The sequence below is a fragment of the Haliotis rubra genome, unplaced genomic scaffold, assembly GCF_003918875.1.
Source record: "Haliotis rubra isolate DU_JTF1 unplaced genomic scaffold, ASM391887v1 Scf481, whole genome shotgun sequence".
NCBI lineage: Eukaryota > Metazoa > Mollusca > Gastropoda > Lepetellida > Haliotidae > Haliotis > Haliotis rubra.
In genome coordinates this window covers 130638-153168 of record NW_025767170.1, presented here as the reverse complement: position 1 = coordinate 153168, position 22531 = coordinate 130638, and the positions used below count along the sequence as shown (strand labels likewise).

General features: G+C 38.1%; 1 protein-coding gene across 1 annotated transcript in view; it reads left to right on the top strand.

Annotated features, from left to right (window-relative positions):
- The window catches only part of LOC124291092 (TBC1 domain family member 30-like), a 131466-nt gene that overhangs the window by 100420 nt on the left and 8515 nt on the right, over positions 1-22531 (top strand). The window contains 5 exon segments of the mRNA XM_046727994.1: positions 5486-5613; positions 16301-16426; positions 20868-21053; positions 21774-21942; positions 22322-22493. Coding sequence (XP_046583950.1) covers positions 5486-5613; positions 16301-16426; positions 20868-21053; positions 21774-21942; positions 22322-22493 — 781 coding nt within the window.

The window sequence follows — 22531 nt, the reverse complement described above, 5'->3', positions numbered from 1 at the left end:
GCACTTTTCTGGTGACCGCTGCCGTGATATTGCTGGAATAATACTGAAAGTTGCATGAAAATAAACTCCATGACAGAGTAACAACATATGAAAAGAATTCAGTGTTCTTTAATTATTTTGAGTAGTATACATTAATCACATTGGATGAAGTTTCTGTTGAGGACCTGCTGAGCAAGATCTGTGGACGGAATCCAATAACTGGCTTACAGAAGCAGCAGTGACATGCACATTGAAGCCAAGCCAGCTCTAGGTGTCTGTGTATGGGGCGCTGTCACGCAATGGTGTCTACAGTGCCACTTCATGCCAACTTGTTCGGCAACAGTCTGCAAATTTATGTCTTAAAGACATTGATTTTCTTGAATGGGTTAACCTACCTGAGTTATAATATACCAGACGATACCAGAAGGATTAACTAAGTTGTAATAGCAGATGATACCAGAAGGATTAACCTACCTGAGTTGATACCAAGAAGGATTAACCTGCCTGAGGTGTAATAATAGATGATACCAAGAAGGATTAACCTACCTGAGTTGCTACCAAGTAGGATTAACCTGCCTGAAGTGTAATAGCAGATGATACCAAGAAGGATTAACCTACCTGAGTTGATACCAAGAAGGATTAACCTGCCTGAGGTGTAATAATAGATGATACCAAGAAGGATTAACCTGAGGTGTAATACCAGATGATACCAAGAAGGATTAACCTGCCTGAGGTGTAATAATAGATGATACCAAGAAGGATTAACCTGCCTGAGGTGTAATACCAGATGATACCAAGAAGGATTAACCTGAGGTGTAATACCAGATGATACCAAGAAGGATTAACCTGCCAGAGGATACCAAGTAATAACCTAGGTGTAATACCAGATGATACCAAGATGGATTAACCTGCCTGAGGTGTAATAATAGATGATACCAAGAAGGATTAACCTGCCTGAGGTGTAATAACAGATGATACCAAGAAGGATTAACCTGAGGTGTAATACCAGATGATACCAAGAAGGATTAACCTGCCTGAGGTGTAATAATAGATGATACCAAGAAGGATTAACCTGAAGTGTAATAATAGATGATACCAAGAAGGATTAACCTGAGGAGTGTAATAATAGATGATACCAGAAGGATTAACCTGAGGTGTAATACCAGATGATACCAAGAAGGATTAACCTGAAGTGTAATAATAGATGATACCAAGAAGGATTAACCTGAAGTGTAATAATAGATGATACCAAGAAGGATTAACCTGAGGTGTAATACCAGATGATACCAAGAAGGATTAACCTGCCTGAGGTGTAATACCAGATGATACCAAGAAGGATTAACCTGCCTGAGGTGTAATAATAGATGATACCAAGAAGGATTAACCTGAGGTGTAATACCAGATGATACCAAGAAGGATTAACCTGAGGTGTAATACCAGATGATACCAAGAAGGATTAACCTGAGGTGTAATACCAGATGATACCAAGAAGGATTAACCTGCCTGAGGTGTAATAATAGATGATACCAAGAAGGATTAACCTGAGGTGTAATAATAGATGATACCAAGAATGATTAACCTGAGGTGTAATACCAGATGATACCAAGATGGATTAACCTGAGGTGTAATACCAGATGATACCAAGAAGGATTAACCTGAGGTGTAATATACCAGATGATACCAAGAAGGATTAACCTGAGTTGTAATACCAGATGATACCAAGAAGGATTAACCTGAGTTGTAATACCAGATGATACCAAGAAGGATTCATGCAGTTTACAAAACATAGGTAGATCCTATATATCAAAGTTACGAAGTAACGTGTGTTTTTTAGTACTGTTTTTTGAATGGGGAGAATATAGACAGTGACCTTTGATGCCCAAGACGTTTTGATGTATTAACAACAAAGGTTTTCGTTAAAGTATTTATTCAAGTCTATGTTGGCAAACTTTATGAATAACAACTTCTTTTATTTGTGGGTGTCACGTTTCAATACAGATTCTTGTACCGTTGTCAAGCACGAATGACAACTACTATAATGCCACTCAAATCAGTGATTATAATCCTAAAAATATCATGTAAAGTTTCTATACTCATTAAGATTCCGATATTCAGGGAATTGTATTTTCAGCTTGAAACACAAATAGAAATGGTAAATCTATTTTACTTAAATGTTGGCTTTTAAGAATAGGTATTATTTATATTTTGGTCGTGTTTGGAATAACATAACCAAATAAATGTTGTATGCTCTGTACAGGTTATTGTGACATATCTGGTTATTTCTATTTAAAGATTTTTATTGTTTGTTGGAGCAAAGGAATGACAATTCTGTTATACCCAAGGGTGCATATAAATATAGACTTTATCTCACACTTGAATGCCTGATTCTGATTGGTTGAGAGTCGTCGTATTATTTTCAACCTGTCCTGCTTTCAGGTACATATATTCCCTGATTAAATTTGTATCAAAACTGTTGACATTACATTTGCAACATAGCAACCACAATGTTGTACCTCAAATTAATAACGTAAGATGACATTCTCCAAATACTTTCAATATTTTCTAAATAAAACAGAACAAAAGTGGGAGTAAATCTAAGTTGTAATTTTTCATCTGCCTTTTTCCCCCCAAAATATGTAAAAATGAACAAAGTGGCTTATTGTTATTAATCTGGACCAAAGTATACCTGTTTAAGACACACCCACTCATGGCACATAAATCAACTGTTTACATCAGCCATAATCCCCTAGAGACTGATTTACAGCTGATGGCTACCTTGGTCTTCCTTGTCTACCTTGTGGTGTGAACAGTTAAAAGATTAGTTAAACGATTTGTTAAACCATATAGTCCCTATCATAATTTGTATTAATTATCAGTACACTTATATAATTTTATATTGTGATATAGAAGAAAATCAAACAACAGATTCTTCTTTTTTGCAGAGATTTTGTATGATTATAGAAAGAGTTTTGTTGCTTTCTGTATATCATTACAGGTACATTTGCCTACAAAAATATTGGAGGCAGTCGGATAGACAAGTGGTTAAAGCGTTCACTCGTCACGCTGACGACCTGGGTTCGATTCCCTACATGGGTACAATGTGTGAAGCCTATTTCTTGTGTCCCCCGCCATGATATTGCTGGAATGTTGCTAAAAGCGGCATAAAACTAAACTCACTCACTACAAAAATATTAACAGAACCAATATGTACATTAATTATGTATCATAATTACATCTCATAGTTATAGTGTTTGTTTTCAATTTTCATAGGGATATGTTTTATAGATATAATAAAGACGAAACACTGTGTAAACACTATACACTGAATTGTTAAACATGATGAGCAGTTTTTGTCCGTGCCCTTATCATAAATCTTCCTAAATCCACTCCCTAAAAGCTCTCACCAACACATGCCCTAAGGCTGGGCTCAAGCCAACACAATTGGTTCCTTAATGTACGGACACCTTCTGTCTACAATGGCCTCCAGGGATTGTGCAATGGAAGCCTTATGTCAGGAGGTTTTAATATCTTCCTAATTGTTGATATGGACGAGATGCCAAGCTCCATGCACACCCATCTTGTAGGTGATGAGATTAGCTTCACTAACCTGACAGCACGACATTGATCAAATGTGAAGACACACACACACATCACAGGTTGTTGTTGAACAGTAGAAGAACTGGTATTATACTTTTGTTGTTGTGTTTATCAAAACAGTTTGGATTCTTTGTGTTGTTCAGAAATCTATCTGAATATGGTGGCATGTTCGTCACTTGTCTTTTAAATTTTAAAAAATCAAGGTTTATTCTAATGTAATGTATCAAATTATATAGGGGGCGGTGGGGTAGCCTAATGGTTAAAGCGTTGGCTCGTCACGCCGAAGACCCGGGTTCGAATCCCCACATGGGCACAATGTGTGAAGCCCATTTCTGGTGTCCCCCGCCGTGATGTTGCTGGAATATTGCTAAAAGCGGCGTAAAACCAAACTCAGTCAGTCAGTCAGTCAGTCAAATTATATAGGTCCAGATAGTTTTTGCCACTTTGATTTTCTGAATCTCAAAATGAAGTATTTTAGAGTCTGGTTGAAATATTTCAAGGTAGAAAATGATAACTTGGGTGGTCATTAGTTGTGCATGTAGTGTATTGCTTTTTATACTACTCGAAACAAGTTAAGGATCACCTAATTCTTGTACGTCACATTATATGTTTTCAGACAGCAGGGTTTATTTCCTCTTGCTTTGACAAGATTGGTTACGTCATTTGTATACTGGCTTGTGTTTAAGATAGAATTGTCTTTAATGAGTTGGTGAAATGTTTTACTCTTGTACGACAATATTCGAGAAAATAATAGATGTTCTTAAGTGTCCTTAAACAGATAACACAAGGACAACTATTGTTGATTTGTAATGGCATGCATTCTTTTGAGTTCAGAATAGTATGTATTTAAAATTTATATTACATCACTTTAATCTGTTTTTAATGTCATTTTATCTTCAATGTTATATTTAAACTTGTTTAGTAATTTATTTCAACTAAATTTATCTCTAACTGTCCAAAAGAGGAGTAAAAATTAATTATTTCAATTAGTTTTTACTCCACTTTTGGACAGTTGGAGATGAAACCGAAATTGAAGTCAGAACAAGTTTATGTCTTTCACTGTTATCCAACACCAATACATGTCTTGAGAAACGGCAGAGAGTATGATTAGTCTTGAAACAGAAACCACATCTCACGGCCGTGGAACTGTTTTGGATGCTACTTTCTGTTCTTTATCAGGTTGCAAATGTTTAGGAAATGGAGGTGATTTAAAAAAATGTGTTTTTAGCCGAAAGTTAAACATGATAATAATTAACTGGATTCATGACCAAATCCTCAAATTCTGTGTTAGTTTTTTACGATGAAACTCTTTAAATCAGCATTATTGAATTCAGGAAAAGCACAAACTCATGTTTGTCAAATCAGCTAAACTGACACTTCAGAAATAAATTCTATTACTTCCAACGAGTGGTTGAAAAACAACCAATTTTAACATGCCAAGATACAATTTAAGGAATTTGTTTAATACCTTGAGGAGAAGATTGAGTATCTCGAACGCCAGACACATTTTTGTCTCAGATGTTGATGCAGTTTCGTTGCATAATACAAACGAGAAATCCTTCATACGCTGCATTCTGTTTAAGTGTATGGAAATCAGTCTGCGAGGACCACTTGCGTTGTTTCTTGTCCGTTGTTCCTAATAACAGCTCTCGAGTCCTATTGTGGTAGTGTCTAATGCATTGTGCCATTGATATTTATTTCATCGCCCAGATAATAGATCCAGGTTAAAAAGAGACCCTGAAAATTGAATCCAACTGACACTGGGTGATTATACTCCTGATCTCCATTGTCAGATCACATTAATTTTGGTCAATTTTTTCAGAATCCAGTTTGAAGATACTGGTACCTGACTGAATCCAATGCATATGTAATAGACATGGATTACATTTGGACGTTTTTATTTTTTCAGAAATCGATACTAGGATGCGGTTCTCAATTCAGCCTCCCCCTGGTGAGAGCGCCTTTGAGCAGTGGAAGGATGCCATGAAGGCTGTTGCTAGGTTACCATTGGGAATACCACAAGAATTCAGGAAAAAGGTATTTTTTGGACCTATTTTATGCCTGGGATGTTTGTTTGAACTTTATCTTTGTCATTTTATCATTTTTTGGTAAGTTGGTTCATTATTCATTGCTGTTGCTGGTGTTTCATCTGAAATTATTGTTTAAAATGTCGACATTTTTCTAATTTCCAAATGGACCTAGAATGGAAATAAAAGTATATTCATACACCCCAAAACAATGAAATGCTCAAAGAGAATTATTAAATGCGAGTAATATTCAGTGACTCAAAAGTACTGGTTCTTGAAATATTCTCTTAAATATTTCACAGAATGATTTAAGATCAATTTAGTTACTGACACCTTTTGATACTCAAAATAATAAGACTTTGAACTACTGCATTAAAGATAAAAAGAAGTTATCGAACACTGGATTCTGTGTTGTTGCTATAGTCAGTCTCATGTGGCATCGTATATTATAGGAGAGGTGCAGTAGTCCAGTGGTTAAAGCGTTCGCTTGTCATGGTTTGATTCCCCACATGGGTACAATGTGTGAAGCCCATTACTGGTGTCCCCCGCCGAGATATTCCTGGAATATTGCTAAAAGTAGTGTAAAACTAAACCCACTCACTCGCTTATATATTATGTGATTATGTAAGCATATTTTTCCGGCTACCTGATTGGTCTAGAGGCGGTCACATGACCATCGACAGACAGCATATTGACTCCAACCCAGGTCCGACCAAAAGTCATATTGACTTGTGTTACTAAAAATAGATTTTGACGTCAAGCTATGATGTCATTCTATTGTTTAAGTGTCACAGTGTTGTCGACATAACGTTGTTGGTTTGTAGGGAAAATAAAATTACTTTTCTAGACTAAATGGACATGTTTTGGTTTTTAGAAGCTTTTTTTTTTGGTAACTACATAATAAAACAATTATGGACTGGTGAATTTGGTCAATACCTGGTATTATCAGGTACTGACCTCGTCTATAATTGTGTAATAGTTTGAAAGAATTTAGTGTTCTGCAACTTTATTGGTGAGGTGTATATATTTCAAAGCATGTTGTTGGGGTGGTGGGGTAGCCTAGTGGTTAAAGTGTTCGCTCGTCACGTTTGCATGGGGTACAATAAGACTAAGGCTTAGTCTCGAACACCCTGGTTGAAAAGGAGCCCTAGGGATTTCAGAACCTGAGGAAATCTAGACCCACATGGGTACAATGTGTGAAGCCCATTTCTGGTGTCCCCTGCCGTGATATTCCTGGAATATTGCTAAAAGCGGAGTAAAACAGTACTCAGTCACTCACTCAAAGCATGTCGATCAAACAACATAGCCATTAAAAATATTCTCATAAAAAAGTTAAAGAAAACTTTTGTGGATTTGAGTTTTGATGATGATAAAATTACAGAAGAAAAAAAAATTAAACTGATAGAATTTTTAGAGAAAGACATTTTCCTAGTAGGTTAAAGGCATATATATGTAAATGTTAAAGGTATATATATCACGTATCAGAATTATGAAGCTGATACCCTTGTGTCATATTCCAAATGGTCTCAGTGTAGATTACGGCTTTGTGTCGAATGTTTGCAGACTGTCCTGTCTCAGGGGAAGTATTTGAAACTCATAAAGAACCTGTTGGTGTGGGTGTCCGCCTTCAGATGAAGCTCATAAGATTCTTGTTTCTGTCCTTAATTATCAAGGGTCGTATATCTCTATTGTCTTACAGTACATACCAAAGACAACTGACCGCCTCAGTGGTGTAGTGGTTAGAGCGTCCACCCGGAGAGCGGAAGGTCGTGGGTTTGATCCCCAACCGTGTCATACCAAAAGACGTTAAAATATGGTAGTTGTTGGTCCCAGCCTGGCACTCGGTATTAATGGGTACAACAAGGACTGGTCGGCTCGGAGTCAGTATAATGTGTCTGAGTGGGGTATTCATGCTTCACTGCGGAATGGTATCTCAGTGGGCTAGCATTTTTAAACCAGCTTCAGTCTGGGCTACTACAAGCAGCCGCACATACACATACACACAGCACGACGTTAAACCCCAATTTCACCTCACCTCACCCACAGAGGCGTGTCATGCTTAGAAACAGCGTCAGAAGACATATAGGTATATAGACCCTACCCTAGTACTATATAAAAGGAAAGGGATGTAACGACGGAACCACCCCTTCCTCAATCTAAGTTAGATTTCACCACGTAAACTATTTTTAAGGCCCTGTCGAGGCCTACGGATCAAAAGCAAGATGATTTCCCTACAAAATGAGCTATAAATGGTCACAATCGGATCATTATTTCAAAGTTATATCGCCACGACTCACCGAAAACAGCAACCTCCGCCAATTCCAAGCCAAAATCATTGGATCACCCGAGACAGCGAAACTCACCGTTTAAATTCGTTTATTAATTCCAGCCACGTTGACAGCACCTATGTAGGGCTAGATTCGATCGGCAGCGCCATTCCACAGGTCTAAAACTTATTGCAACATCTACAAATCATTTCCTCGACAGTAAGCAGGCATTTTCTCCAAAACCATCGGCAATCATACTTCACTTGTCGGCCATAGATAGTATGACGTTCAAGTGATCTGGCCGGATTCGCAGAAAGCGAAATTGGGCCATCCGATTGGTGGAAAATATAATATACTGTAAGATTTTGACTGTTTGCTAATGTAGCGAAATATGAACTTTGCAATAATCCTATATTTTTGATTAATATGCGGAACAGTAAATTGTTAAGAATAGTTTTAGAGGTTGTAAAATGCATTCGATATTGATTCATTTTAGGAAATTATATTTATAAATATTTAACTTCTAAAATTATTCTTACAAATTTACTGCTCAGGTCACTTGAATGTCAAGGCCATCTATGACCCGACAAGTGTGTATGATTACCCGATGGTTTTGGAGAAAATGCCTGCTTACTGTTGAGGAAATGATTTGCAGATGTTGCAATAAGTTTTAGACCGATGGAATGATAGGCTGCCGATTGAATCTAGCCCTACATAAGTGCTAGATAATTTTCCCACTATACCGACCATTTTCTTGCTGATTTTTTAAATAAACAACATAATTAACATTGGAATATCAACTGGACACCGGTACAGTGTGATGTACAAATTTGCTTGCCCAACAGAAAAAACACTGGACTCGGACGTCGGGCAATGGGTTATTTCCACCCCTGTGGTTCTCTAATGTACTTTCAAACAGAGATTTTAGTACAGAAATTTGGTAGAAAGCATTCAGGTTTTCACAACTGATGGGATTGCAAAAATATTATTTTGCTTTTAAAAAAAACATATCCAGGCTGTGTGCTAACCATGTACTGGAACAAAAATGTCCCTGATATGAAACATGCAACCAACAATACTTTTTTATTGGTTTGTAGAAACAACTAAACTTAATTTGGGCCCTATGACTCACAATGTAACATATTTAAGACCATTCTGCATTTGTACTTGTACCTTATGTTCAGCAAAAGTGATGTTCAAATAAAAGTGATTTCAGTTTTAAACAAAATTTATGAAAACAAAAATTGGGATTAAGCATTTTCAACGTCATTTACCATGTGATTCTGTCATGTTTCAACCTCCTTGGACGGTGATTAATCAATGATACTTGTATTCCTTTCAACTAATGGCACTTTCATAGCACATTCTGTCGAGTTCCCAATTGCTCTAAATCGATCACTTAGATGTTTTGTCTCCAAAACTTTCCTGCCGTGTACACAGTGTGTCTGTATCGATCTTGAAAATGTCAAAGAAATGTGCCAATTTCCCTCCGTAGGAGACGCATTAGATTTTGCTTTTCATGCATGGATTTGGTGGACAGATTTATTGCTGTTTTCTGGGCTGAATGGTACAATTATAGCAGATTCCTGTCACATTTATCTCTCGTGTTTGGATTCTTAACTAAGGAAATTCAAAGATTTTTTGTATTAACAGAAGGCTGTCCATGTGCTGTATTTCTATGGCGTTGTAAATCTACCATAAATGTCATTTCACAAAAAAAGACCGATCTGGTAATGCCAGGGGATGAAATTTGTAAAGAGTAATTATTCATTTAATTTTTGTCTTCAAGAAAACCTCACTATCAACAGGGCCCACGGAAATGTCAATGTTATGCACATTTTACCTTTGCAGAAATTCTGTTAATACTCTTTTCCACAGAATTTCAGGTTTTTGTAACAGTCTAACAGTTGAAAATCCTAAAAGCTGATGTACTTTAGGCATTGAGATGATGAGATAATATGACGATGATTCTTGAGGAGATAAAGGTTCCCATAGTAAACTTGATAGTTCAGAAGTGGAGAGTGGAAATGTTTATTGTAAATCACTTTAAACTTTAAACTTAAACACATCTTGTACAATGAGACCGCCTCCGTGGTGTAGTGGTTAGAGCGTCCGCCCTGAGAGCGGAAGAGAGCGCCATACCAAAAGACGTTAAAATATGGTACTTGTTGGTCTCTGCCTGGCGTTTGGCATGAATGGGTACAACAAGGACTGGTCGGCTCGGAGTCAGTATACTGTGTCTGAGTGGGGTATTCATGCTTCACTGCGGCATGGTATCTCAGTGGGCTAGCACTATAAAACCAGCTTAAGCCTGGGCTAGTATAAGCAGCCGCACATACACATACACACGCATGCACGTCGTCATATGAGCGAAATATTCTCAAGCATGACGTTAAACCCAATTTCACCTCACCTCACCTATTCTTGAACAATGAGTCACTGGGTAAGATGTGCTCCATTAATCTGTAACTTATTATAACTTATTATCAACATTCATTATAGACAGCCTGACAGTGGCCGTCATCAGGCTGCTATTGACTAACTAAACAGAAATGATTGAAAGCAGTTCATTTAGTAATCGACTTCAATATTTTTCAGGGGGTCAGCTTATCTATGGGTTATACATTCGTCAAACTTTTTTCCAGTGCGTAAGAAAACACCATCGTATCGCTTCATTTGAACAAACAAACAAGAGAAGACGACTTTGTTAGTAAAGACGTCAAATTTGCGATTAAATATCTCTAGACAAGATAATTGACCGATTCAGTGTTAATTTGCTTTTGCTTGGTAGGTGTAAACATAAAAACCTCCAACGCATTCTGTAAATCAGGGGATTTAGGCAAAATGTTCACTTTACATTAATAACCCCATAATTGCGAAAACATGTTAGAGTCAGTTAATTATTTAATAAATCACTTCACAGACTGTTTATTTCGTCATTACTACACAAAACTGTAGTCAAAGAAACAAGATCAGTGACACCCTCCATCTGTTAAAAGCAAATCTGAAGTCTGTCAATGGAGGTGGCCTTTATGTTTTACCTAGTCGACCAATCAAATGCCGCAGAATCACTTCCAGTGTTTATGAATATGTAACGTATAATACCAGTTATACATAATTTGCACATTGTGGCATGCCCTTAACAATAATTTATTATCACTATTTAAGACACAGGTTGCTGGCCATCGACAACAAAAGTGAGGCCATCTTGCTAAAAACTCATATAATCAGAAGCTCTGGTTGTTTTGATTTTCAAAGTTAGTTAACTTAAAAATAACTAGTCTTGATTGTCCCCATTTGAATGTGAAAGGCAAAATTGAAATGACGATATATTCCAGGAATGTGGAAATAACTTAGTGTTCAGCAAGTTCAGGCTGGTTGAAAGCTGGTTGAAAGCTTGTGTGCAGACAAACTATTTTTCAGATATTTTCCTGGAAATATTTACTACATAATTTTAACCATATTGATGAAGAGCAAATGTAAAGAACATAATTACATATGTTTGTTGATAGACAACTTAAAGGTCACATGCAACCAAAAAAACAAACATGCTCATTTTTTGTGTATAACATTTAGCAATCAACAGACACCATAACGTCATGTGTACAAGTATCACACCTGCCTGTCTCTGTAATTACATAATGTGACAGAGACAAAACTCAGGTGCACGAACCATAAATCAATGCGTTTTGTTTATGGTGTATAGCCTGATACGTTTCAAGTTCAAATTGCATGTGGTCAGTGATCGAAGTTGTGTATTGCATATTGTCATTAGCAGACATTAGCAAGTCATGTTAAAAGCTTCTGCTTTCATTTCAAAAGCAATCGTAGTGTAAAGCTAAGTATAACTCCTTCACTTTAGCAGTGACTACAACCAGTGTAGGAAAGATAGCCCGTCCCAAATATCTAGTCCGTCCTCATGTCGGGTCAATTTTAGCAAACCAATGACATATATATAATGATTATAACCTTTCAGGGTAGAGACTGCGATCTGGTAGAATCGGAGGAGATTCTACCAGTAGAGATTGCGATCGGAGTCTCTACCAGTAGAGACTGCGATCGGAGTCTCTACTGGTAGAATCTCCGATCCTACTAGTAGAGATTGTAATCGTAGTCTCTACTGGTTGAATCGGAGATTCTACCAGTACATTTTCCAATTCAACTGGTAGAAACTCCGATCCTACTACTAGAGGCTGCAATCGTCTTCAACTGGTAGAAACTCTGAGTGATCTGTGGGTAAACAACAGACACTTTTTCTGAACAGTACTATGCATTTTATTCAGATATAACACTAGACTGTTTCCACTTCTACAGATATATTAAGGACTAAAAATACAAATGTGACTTGAGAGATCATATTACAATATATACATATATTACAAAACTGATTACAAGCAAGATCAATTGCATAATCAGTGTTTGTCCTAGGCATAAAAATTTAGGAGTCATCATGACTCCCTGGTGTCATGAGAGGGAGTCATGGACATGTTTTTGGGAGTCAACTTCTTTCATCAAGAGATCAACTGTTATTGTTTAATAACAACAGGTCCAAGTAAGGCAGGTCAGGTATTTAATCAGCACTGAGCAGTTAACTGGCAAACATTAAACTTAGTAGTTTTAGGTGTCTTGGCATGTCGGCATTTTGGGAGGATAGGTGTAGGGCAATTCCCCACCAGGTCATTACCCCATCTGCCATATCCCCACCTGGTCATTTCCCCACCTAAAAATGGTTTGTAACACTGTATTTACATCATGAGACCAAGCTGCCAAATTTGGACTCCACTCAAAAAAAAAACAAAATACCTTACTCCAAAACAGACTTAACAAATAAAGTTAACAAGATAACAATAAATAAGTTCAATTATAACTGGCAAATAATAGGAAAACATTATCCCAACTTATTATACTTGCTTGCATAAGCTTGCACTTGCTTGCATAGGTTATTCCATATAATCGTAGTCTCTACCAGTAGAGACTACGATTGCAATCTCTACTAGTAGGATCGGAGATTCTACCAGTAGAGACTCCGATCACAATCTCTACTGGTAGAGACTCCGATCGCAATCTCTACTGGTAGAATCTCCGATTCTACCAGATCGCAGTCTCTACCCTGACATATATATATATGATCTCTCAAGTGAAAAACTGCTTCGAGAGGAAATCTTGATTGACACACTCTGTATGGTGTCTTTAGTCTGTACCAGAGTTTGACGTCAAAATGAAATGGGATTGAAACATGATCAAAAGTCAGGGTTAATTAATATCAGAAAGTCTTGTACATGAAAGAAGGATTTCAAACATGACCAGATTTACAAGGAGACTGAAATAGGTTGGATTATTAACTGTTGATTAACCTCTTCTGGTTGGTAGTGGAAGGAGGGTAGAGCGGGCAAGAGGTTGAAGCGTTAGGTCTTCATGCCATATGACCGGGTTTGATTCCCAGTTTGGCACACTAAAAGCTCATTCCTGGGTCCGCTACTATACTATTCACACTTTACTAAGGATCAAATCATGGATTCAACAGAAAACTATGATGTGGGGTCAAATTTGGTTTAAATATCTAAGCATATTGTAAGCATGGATCCTAGGTTTCAGTATGTCAGTGCATCATGTGGATCCCATTCCTGCTATTGACAGCCGTTGTGTACTTGTCAATGACTCGTTCCATGATTTGCAAAATGATTGATTGGTGCCATGAAAACCATTTTTATGGTTACTTATGTATCAAGTGCATAAGGTTAGATTAAAGTGACTGTTTGCCTAAAGAGGGGTCACCGTATTATTATTCATCCAGTTTTAAATGGATACAATTTCAAATTATAAATCTATGTTTAAGTAAAGTTGGGAATTTTTGTGATCCTTAGCAAAGTGTGAGTAGTATATAATATTATGAAAGTATCATGAATAGCTGTAGTCCATGGTACAATGTGTGAAGCCAATTTCTGGTGTCTCCCGCAGTGATATTGCTGAAATATTGCTAAAAGCTGCTTTAAAACTAACTCACTCACTCACTGTAACCATAGCCATGCTTGTGGGTGTCAACATGGTAAACAAGATACTGGTATCAGTTTGGGCTCACTTCTCATGTTAAGCTGACACACAGTGATATAACTGAAATAATGTTCTTAGCCACTCACTCACTCATCACTCGCTCGGAATATTGCTCCCAGCTGGTGGAAAGAAGCTACCGAGTGGATCAGGTGCTCACACTTGGTGTCCCCTTGCTTTGAATTGTTGTTCCTGATATCAGTCACTGGATTGTCTGGTCCTGAACATATGGCTGGAATATTGCTGAGTTCAGCAAATTTATTTATCATTTTAATGAATGTTTTACATTTTCAAATGTGACTTGTATTTCACATAACTATTAAAAGCAATACCTAGATGTGTAGCACAAGACAGCATTACACAGGCTCTTAGTCTGAAATTACAGCTAAATCCCCAGCTGCGATCTTCTACAGAACACTGTCATTCAAATACCATTAAAAACTCATCCCAGACATATAAAGTTCACATTTGAGCCTTGAGGGTTTGAGGGTGTATTTATTCTTCTTGCCTCAACTGTCGATGTTACCATTAATGTCTAATTAGATTAATTCTCTACTTCCAAAAGTGACAAGAGGAAGGATCTCCTTGACAGTTGATGAAGTACGGTCTGTGTTCACCTCCAGGCCATTCATTCAGTGGTGTCCATTATTCAGTACTTGTGATCTTTAACAGAAGTATGGTGCGCTGTGGGTGCCACATTTAGTTGTTTCCAGTTGTACCCCTTATTTCTACTTAAAGAAGTTGTAGGTTCAGATCCCAGATTATGATTTTGGTTTGTGTACACCATACCTTAATAATTACATTCTTGGTTATCTCTAAACTGTAAAACATTTACAACCTGTCTCGAACATTATATTGACACTGCATATTTAGTAATCAAATTTTGATAGGAATGCTAGTATATCTTTAACAGAACTATGGTGCACTGTTGGTGCCATAATTATTTTTTCAAGTTGTATCCCTTATTTCTACTTAAGAAGTTGTGGGTTCAAATCCAAGATTTTGATTCTTGGTTTATCTACACCATATGTTTATAAATATTTTCCTCGAGTTTCACTAAACTGTAAAACATTTACAACCTGTCTTAAACATTATGCTGTTCCAGCATATTTAGCAATCAACTTTTGAGAGGAATATATCTGTACATCACAACTTAAGTCATACATAACCAAAGTTTGTTCAAAATTACCTTCAACCCAAATATTTCACTCAACATAAACCTCTTTTGTCAAGATGGTGCTATTGTGCTATGATTCAGGCGACATTAATGCTTCAAGATACTGTCCCATGAAGAAGCCGCCTCCGTGGTGTAGTGGTTAGAGCGTCTGCCGGAGAGCGGAAGGTGCGGGTTCGATCCCCGAACGCTGGCCCTACCAAAAACGTTAAAATATAGATCTAGTTGGTCCCTGCTGCCTGGCGCTTCGGCATTAATGGGTACAACAAGGACTGGTCGGTTCGAGTCAGTATAATGTGTCTGAGTGGGGTATTCATGCTTCACTGCGGCATGGTATCTCAGTGGGCTAGCACTATAAAACCAGCTTCAGTCTGGGCTAGTACAAGCAGCCGCATACACATATAATTCTCAAGCCACGACGTTAAACCCAATTTCACCTCACCTCACCCATGAAGCCCAGGGTTAGGCTTGGTCTTCAACAACACATGCTTGTCATAAGAGGCAAGATAGATCTAGATCTAGATTTTAATCTTCTCTTGAAGCCTAAGTGGCCAGGCATTAACTTAATTATCTTAGCCTTGCTTTGATGCTCATGGACCTTGATTCAATCACCTGATTGTCTTGTCCAGACTTGATTTTAAATATAGACAGTGGTTTTATAGGATATTTCTGGTTGGGTCATTAAACAACAAAGACAAATAAAAGAGCCAAAGTATCAAACTAATAACCCCAGTTTCACTCCAATGTTGGTTTTACATCAGCAACAAGCAATCTGATATAATTGACATTTTGTTAGTCTGCTGGCAATTTCATTTCACTGCAAATAAAAATACATTTTTGAGCTTCTAGTTTTACATTCTACCGTTTTCATCATTTTCATTTCATATCTTGTTTGTGAAAGTTTCTTGAAGTAGAAGATGGACATTATTTGCCCTTCAGGAAACAGTTTTTGGGTTTCAGAAACTAATTTCATTTGCTGAAATAGAAAAAAATAAATGTGAGACAAATGACTAGTTGTTTAGAAGTCTCAGGATCAAACAGCAGTTGGAGTGTGCACTTCCATGCGCTTTCAATTTGGTAACTTTAACAAAGATGGATACTTGATTTCTGTTACAAATTATAGAAAATGGCCGATGTCTCGGAGGATGACACAGATGATTAGTGGGAAGTGCAGGATCTGACTTAAAAGCGTGTCTGTTTTGCTGCAGGTCTGGCTCAGTCTGGCTAATCACTACATCAAAGACTTGAAGATTGACTGGGAGAAAACCGTGAGATTCGCCTTCAATGAAAGAAGCAACCCAGATGACGACAAACTGGGACTACAGATAGTGAAGGTATTGATGACTGTCTTCCCAGATGCATACCAGATGTGTGCAAGAGGTGCCTGGTCTTGGGTTTGACCTCAAGATTTATTTTGGGCATGATTCTTGGTTTGCTGGGGTAATGGGGTAGCCTATGGGTTAAAGTGTTCGGGTGCCACACGATTGACCCGGGTTGAGTGCAGCATATGGATACAATGTGTGAAGTCCATTTCTGGTGTCTGTTGATGTGATGTTGCTGGAATATTGCTAAAAGTGGCATGAAACCATTTGGTTGGTCATTGTCATGTTTTCGCTATATTGGTAATCGTCTACATCCTGCTTCACTGATCTTTCACCCTAAAAAGTTGGATTTGATGTTATATATTGTAATACCCTGCTGCATGACTGTCCCCTTGACCAACTTTTTTGCCAGTCGTCAAGTACATGTAGTTTAAAAGTGCTCCTAACAAATACTGAAGAAGTACATGACAGTTCATATTTTCTTGTATTTATTACATATTTATTTACAGAAACTGGCAAAGAGGGGATATATAATTGCCAATCACATTTTAGAAATTCTGTTTGTTAACCACTGATTTCTAGAAAAGATTCAATTTGTGTGTGATAAGCACTAGTTGTGGTCCGATTAATTGAAATAATTGAAGATTGCTCGTAGTGACTAAACGACCAAGCAATCGAACATGTTTTCTCATAATCGAACGCAACACTTGTTGGCATCAACAATATTTTTCACAAGGTTGCTTTTGTCTGTGTCATTAAATTTACATTTCATAAGCAAAACAAGCTCGTTCCAAGTCATGATTGAATTTATCTTAAAGAATCCAGGAAATCTGTGTTCCTAACATACTAATAATCCTTTAAATATGCAAAATTTGCAAATGGATTTTGTTTGCCAAAACAACACCAAATTACTACATGTTTTTTCTTTATTTTTACAAAGACAACAGGAACATTTGATAAATGATGCTAACCAATTATTTTTGATGATTGATCGGTTGTAATAGACCAATCATCAGTTATGAGATTTTAACCAATTCCCAACACTAATAAGCACACTGTTAACAACTCGTCTGCCTGGGACTCCTGCTCCAACCAATCTTAGCGTTACGACCATCGTAAGCCTATGTTAGAGTATGGGAGTTGCACAAAGTTTTCTTAGTGTTGAGGGGCGGTGAGGTAGCCTAGTGGTTAAAGCGTTTGCTCGTCACGCCGAAGACCCGGGTTCGATTCCCCACATGGGCACAATGTGTTAAGCCCATTTCTGGTGTCCCCCTCCGTGATATTGCTGGAATATTGCTAAAAGCCGCGTAAAACTAAAACTCAGTCAGTCAGTCAGTCTTAGTGTTGAGGAGATTGTAACAGAGCCCTGGGCAACACTTGAACATCAGGGTGACCATTGGTGCTATTTTCACCATTGCCATAATATTGAAGTTGTACTTCATATTATTGCAGTAGCAGTGCAATAATCATCCATTATTGCAGTAGTGTTGGAAAAATCATCCACTATAGCAATCATATTGCGATGGCATTTTACCAACTTTAATACATGATTATATTGATCAATGTTATAAAAGTGAATAACGTATTGCCAACAATTTACTGGCCATTTTCCTACCAGTCGCTACTTAAACCAAAGGGAAATAACTTTAATCATAATTCTTACTGCAACCCACACACATTGGATTTGAAATAGGACTGTGAAAAAAACGTTTTCTGTCACATAATTTGTTATGTAGTTATTCATAGCTTAGAAGTGAAAACTTTGGTCAAACTGAAAGATGTGCAGGCTGACTAAGAATTAAAATCAAGGCAATTATAGGATGCACAGGCCAAAGATCATAGGATTCCTTCCCTTCACGCCTAAGTGCCACAACTCTGCACAGCAAATTGTGGCGCCTGATATAACCTGGCCACAGGGTCCCAGGAGATGGGAACATTGTATCGGCCCAGCTGGAAATGCGTGGAGTTGTTTCTTCAGGATCAGCACACATGAAAATCAATCCCTTCTCGTTACACTATTATAGATTTGTTTAGTTTGGCGATGGAATCGGAGCTGTTGGGAGTGTCTGGAAAAAGACACTTCCTGTGAGATGTTAGTTGTTTCTTTTAAAACATGATTTTCTTGTTTTAACACTGAATCTATTCTTCCGACTGCATCTGTGTAACAGACTTTTATGGTAGTACTCTGAATCTGAGTACAGTTTAACGATGTATATATATAATTATGTCTAACATCTCTTATCTGATCGCTGATATTGATGAGTCTGTTCATCATATTAGTAATAAAATACTGATAATTGTATCACTGATGTAATCATATTGTTGATTATTGAAATCAATAGTGTAAAATTCTTTAATAATTTGCTGATCTAGAAATTGATTTCATTTAATGAAAATATTATAGTCAATGTAATGTAATTTGACATCGTATAATCCAGTTTATATGTGTAATTCCATTTATGATGTCAATAATATATCTAATTATGATATTCGCTCATCACGCTGAAGACCCATGTTCGATTTCCCACAAAGGTACAATGCATGAAGCCATATTTCTGGTGTCCCCTGCCATGATATTGCTAAAAGTGGCATTAAAACCAAACACACTCACATTATGATAATAGGGCCAAGATTACAATTCCTAGATAGAATACAAACTAGTTAGACTAACTGATATCATGTAAAGGATGAATGATCAGTAATTTGGTAGTAAATGGTTTGACACTGTTGGATTCTGGTTTGAATTAGACCCAGCAACCCATCCTGATTCTATGAGGAGACTTAATGAATTGGTGGTCAGACTTGGTGACTTGTTAAACATGATTGTTCATGATGTCAATCACTGGATTGCCAGGGTGAGACTAGAGCAGGGAATCGTAATATCCTCAGTGCTAAGACAGTAGTAAGGTATGTGAGTTACGATCACCTTAGCTAAGATCCTTGTATACTATGATATTGTACAGAATGATCTTAGTGCTAAGGTGGTCATAACTCGCATACCATAGTCTGTACAACAGCACCCTGTAATATTGCTGAGTATGGCAAACCAAGATCACACAAACAGAAAACAGCTTGGTGAAGCCCATGGTATTCCCGTGGCCAGATACAGAATGTAGCGGCTGACTGCTTCTGGTCGTGTCAAGCCTCCAGGAGTGGGTTAACACTCAGACTGTACTCAGACGAGTAGGTCAAGGTTTGATTGGACAGCTCCTGGATTACTCTGTCTCTGCTAGGGGCACACAGCCAGACCTTACAAGTGTGTTATAGGGTTATTTTGGTGTTGTGTTTATGTCCTTGGAGTGAGAAATAATCTGTGTTAGTTATGTAAATATGAGTCAGGAATGTAGGGATATACAATGCTTCCTGAATGATGTGGAGTTTAATTGAAAGTATCAATAATCATGCTTTAAAATCGTGATGCTGGCCGCAGAGTACCTTTGTTGAGAGTTAATTAATCAGGATTCACTGAGAACTATGTTAGCATTTCTAATTCTGTGTTAGCAAATCTAATTGGCCGCTTTACAACAGGCTCTTGTTCCATGTAACTCTTTGTTGTATGGTAACTCCAGTACCTAACTCCAATACATTAATATAGGCCCTGACTGGTTTCACTCTTGCAGGAGGGGAGGTGGGGTGGCCTAGTGATTAAAGTGTTCTTTGTCTCGGTGAAGACCCTGGTTCGATTCCCTACATGGGTATAATGTGTGAAGCCCATTTCTTTGTTCCCCGCCGTGATATTGTTGGAAGAGGCGTAAAATTAAACTCACTCACAGGCTAGAGGAACACTGTGTGTACAAACCTTGAGTACTGACAGTGAGTGAGTGAGTGAGTGAGTGGTTTTACTCTGCTTTTAGCTATAATCCAGCAATGTCACAGCTTCACACATTGTACCCATGTGGGGAATTGAACCTGGGTCTTCGGAGTGATAAGCGAACCAACTAGGTTACCTTGCTTCCTGTCTAACAGTGTAGCAGTGAGACTTTAATTTGAAATATTGTGAAAGCCCAGTCTTAATTTAGATTTCCTGAGGGATTTTGCTGTATCTACGGAAGCCTATTAGATATTAAGTTGAAAATAAAGATATTAAGTTGAAAAATTCAAGCAGTTTGAGGATAATAGGATTCCGTGGCCCTAATAGGATGTGTAAGATGGAGGATTTAGACTGTACGACTTGTGTACGACATTGGTTGTGGTTGTCTATCCGTGAAGGTCCGGGTTAGAATGAACCTTCAGTAACCCATGCTTGTCGTAAGAGGCGACTAACGGGATCGGGTGGTCAGGCTCGCTGACTTGGTTGACACATGTCATCGGTTCCCAATTGCACAGATCGATGCTCATGCTGTTGATCACTGGATTGTCTGGTCCAGACTCGATTATTTACAGACTTCCGCCATATAGCTGGAATATTGCGGCGTAAAACTAAACTCACTCACTCATTGGTTGGGGTTGTCAGGACCTACATCGTACCGGGTGCAGCAGCTACAGTGGCCAGGACAACGAGCAGGACCGGGCGGTGTTAAAGCGGGTTCTCCTGGCCTATGCCAGATGGAACAAGCGGGTCGGCTACTGCCAGGGGTTCAACGTCATAGCTGCCCTGCTGCTGGACGTCATGGACAGGAAGGAGGACGACGCTCTCATGGTGAGCTTTCCAATAATAGCATGGAGTGTTGCTCATAATATTGGGTCATATTGTAAGTAATAGTGTGCATTATATCAAGTGTTATATTGTCTGTAATATCATGCTTCAGAATCAACGGATATATTGCTAGTAATATCATCCTTAGTATCATGTGTAATATCATGCATAATAGTAATATCATCAACTGTAATAGTAGGTTTATATCATGCACAATAGTATATAATATTATCTTTAATATGTAATAGTAGGTTTGATATCATGCATAATAGTAATGTCGTGTATAATATAATCATTAATATCGCTGTGTAATAGTAGGTTTGATATCATGCATAATAGTAATATCATCCTCAATATCGTATGAAATATGCTTAATATAGTGAGTAATATTTGAGTGTAACTTCAGGCATAAAGGGGTGGTGGGGTATCCCAGTGGTTAAAGCGCTGGCTCGTCACTCTGAAGACCCGAGTTCGAATCCCCACATGGGTACAATGTGTGAAGTCCATTTCTGGTGTCCCCTGCCGTGATGTTGCTGGAATATTGCTAAAAGTGGCGTACAACCAAACTCAGTCAGTCAGGCATAACATCATGCTAATTTGGTCTAGATTTTTATTATTTCCATTGTCAATAAGCCACTTGAATATTAAGGCACAAAGCAGTATGAAAACATGCTACGATAAAAGCAGCATTTTAATTCACTGTAAACCGTTGATATTTTACAGGTGATGATTTACCTGATTGATCATGTGCTTCCCGAGAGCTACTTCGCCAACAACCTGCGTGCCTTGTCTGTAGATATGGCTGTGTTCCGCGATCTGCTCCGCTTCACCTACCCACACCTGGCCAAACACCTTAACCACCTGCAGAATGCTGCTCAAGATATTACCACAGGTAGGCAGAACAATTACCAGCAGAACGCTGCTCAAGATATTACCACAGGTAGGCAGAACAATTACCAGCAAAACGCTGCTGAAGATATCACCACAGGTAGGCAGAACAATTACCAGCAGAACGCTGCTCAAGGTATTACCACAGGTAGACAACGAATACCAGCAGAAGCTGTCTGTGATGTTTCTAGGTCATGTAAGCAGTATTGGTATCATACAGTTGACATACCTGTAAAGCTGCAGATTATTCAAGAAGCTGAATTGTACACACGATTATGGATATGATGTCATTGCCTCTTCCATTAAAAAATACTTCTAGCCACTGAGGTACTACAAACATGCATGCTTGGAATGTTTGCTCGTCATGTTGTTTTGCTGTTCAGGTGCCTGCTACGAGCCTCCCTTGACGAACGTGTTCACCATGCAGTGGTTCCTGACTCTGTTCGCGACCTGTCTTCCAAAGTCCATCGTCCTACGGGTGTGGGACTCCATCCTTCTGGAGGGCTCGGAGATCCTGCTGCGCACCGCCCTCACCATATGGGGCAAACTGGCAAGGTGAGGAACTTGGAATCTTTTGACATACTTGAGTACAC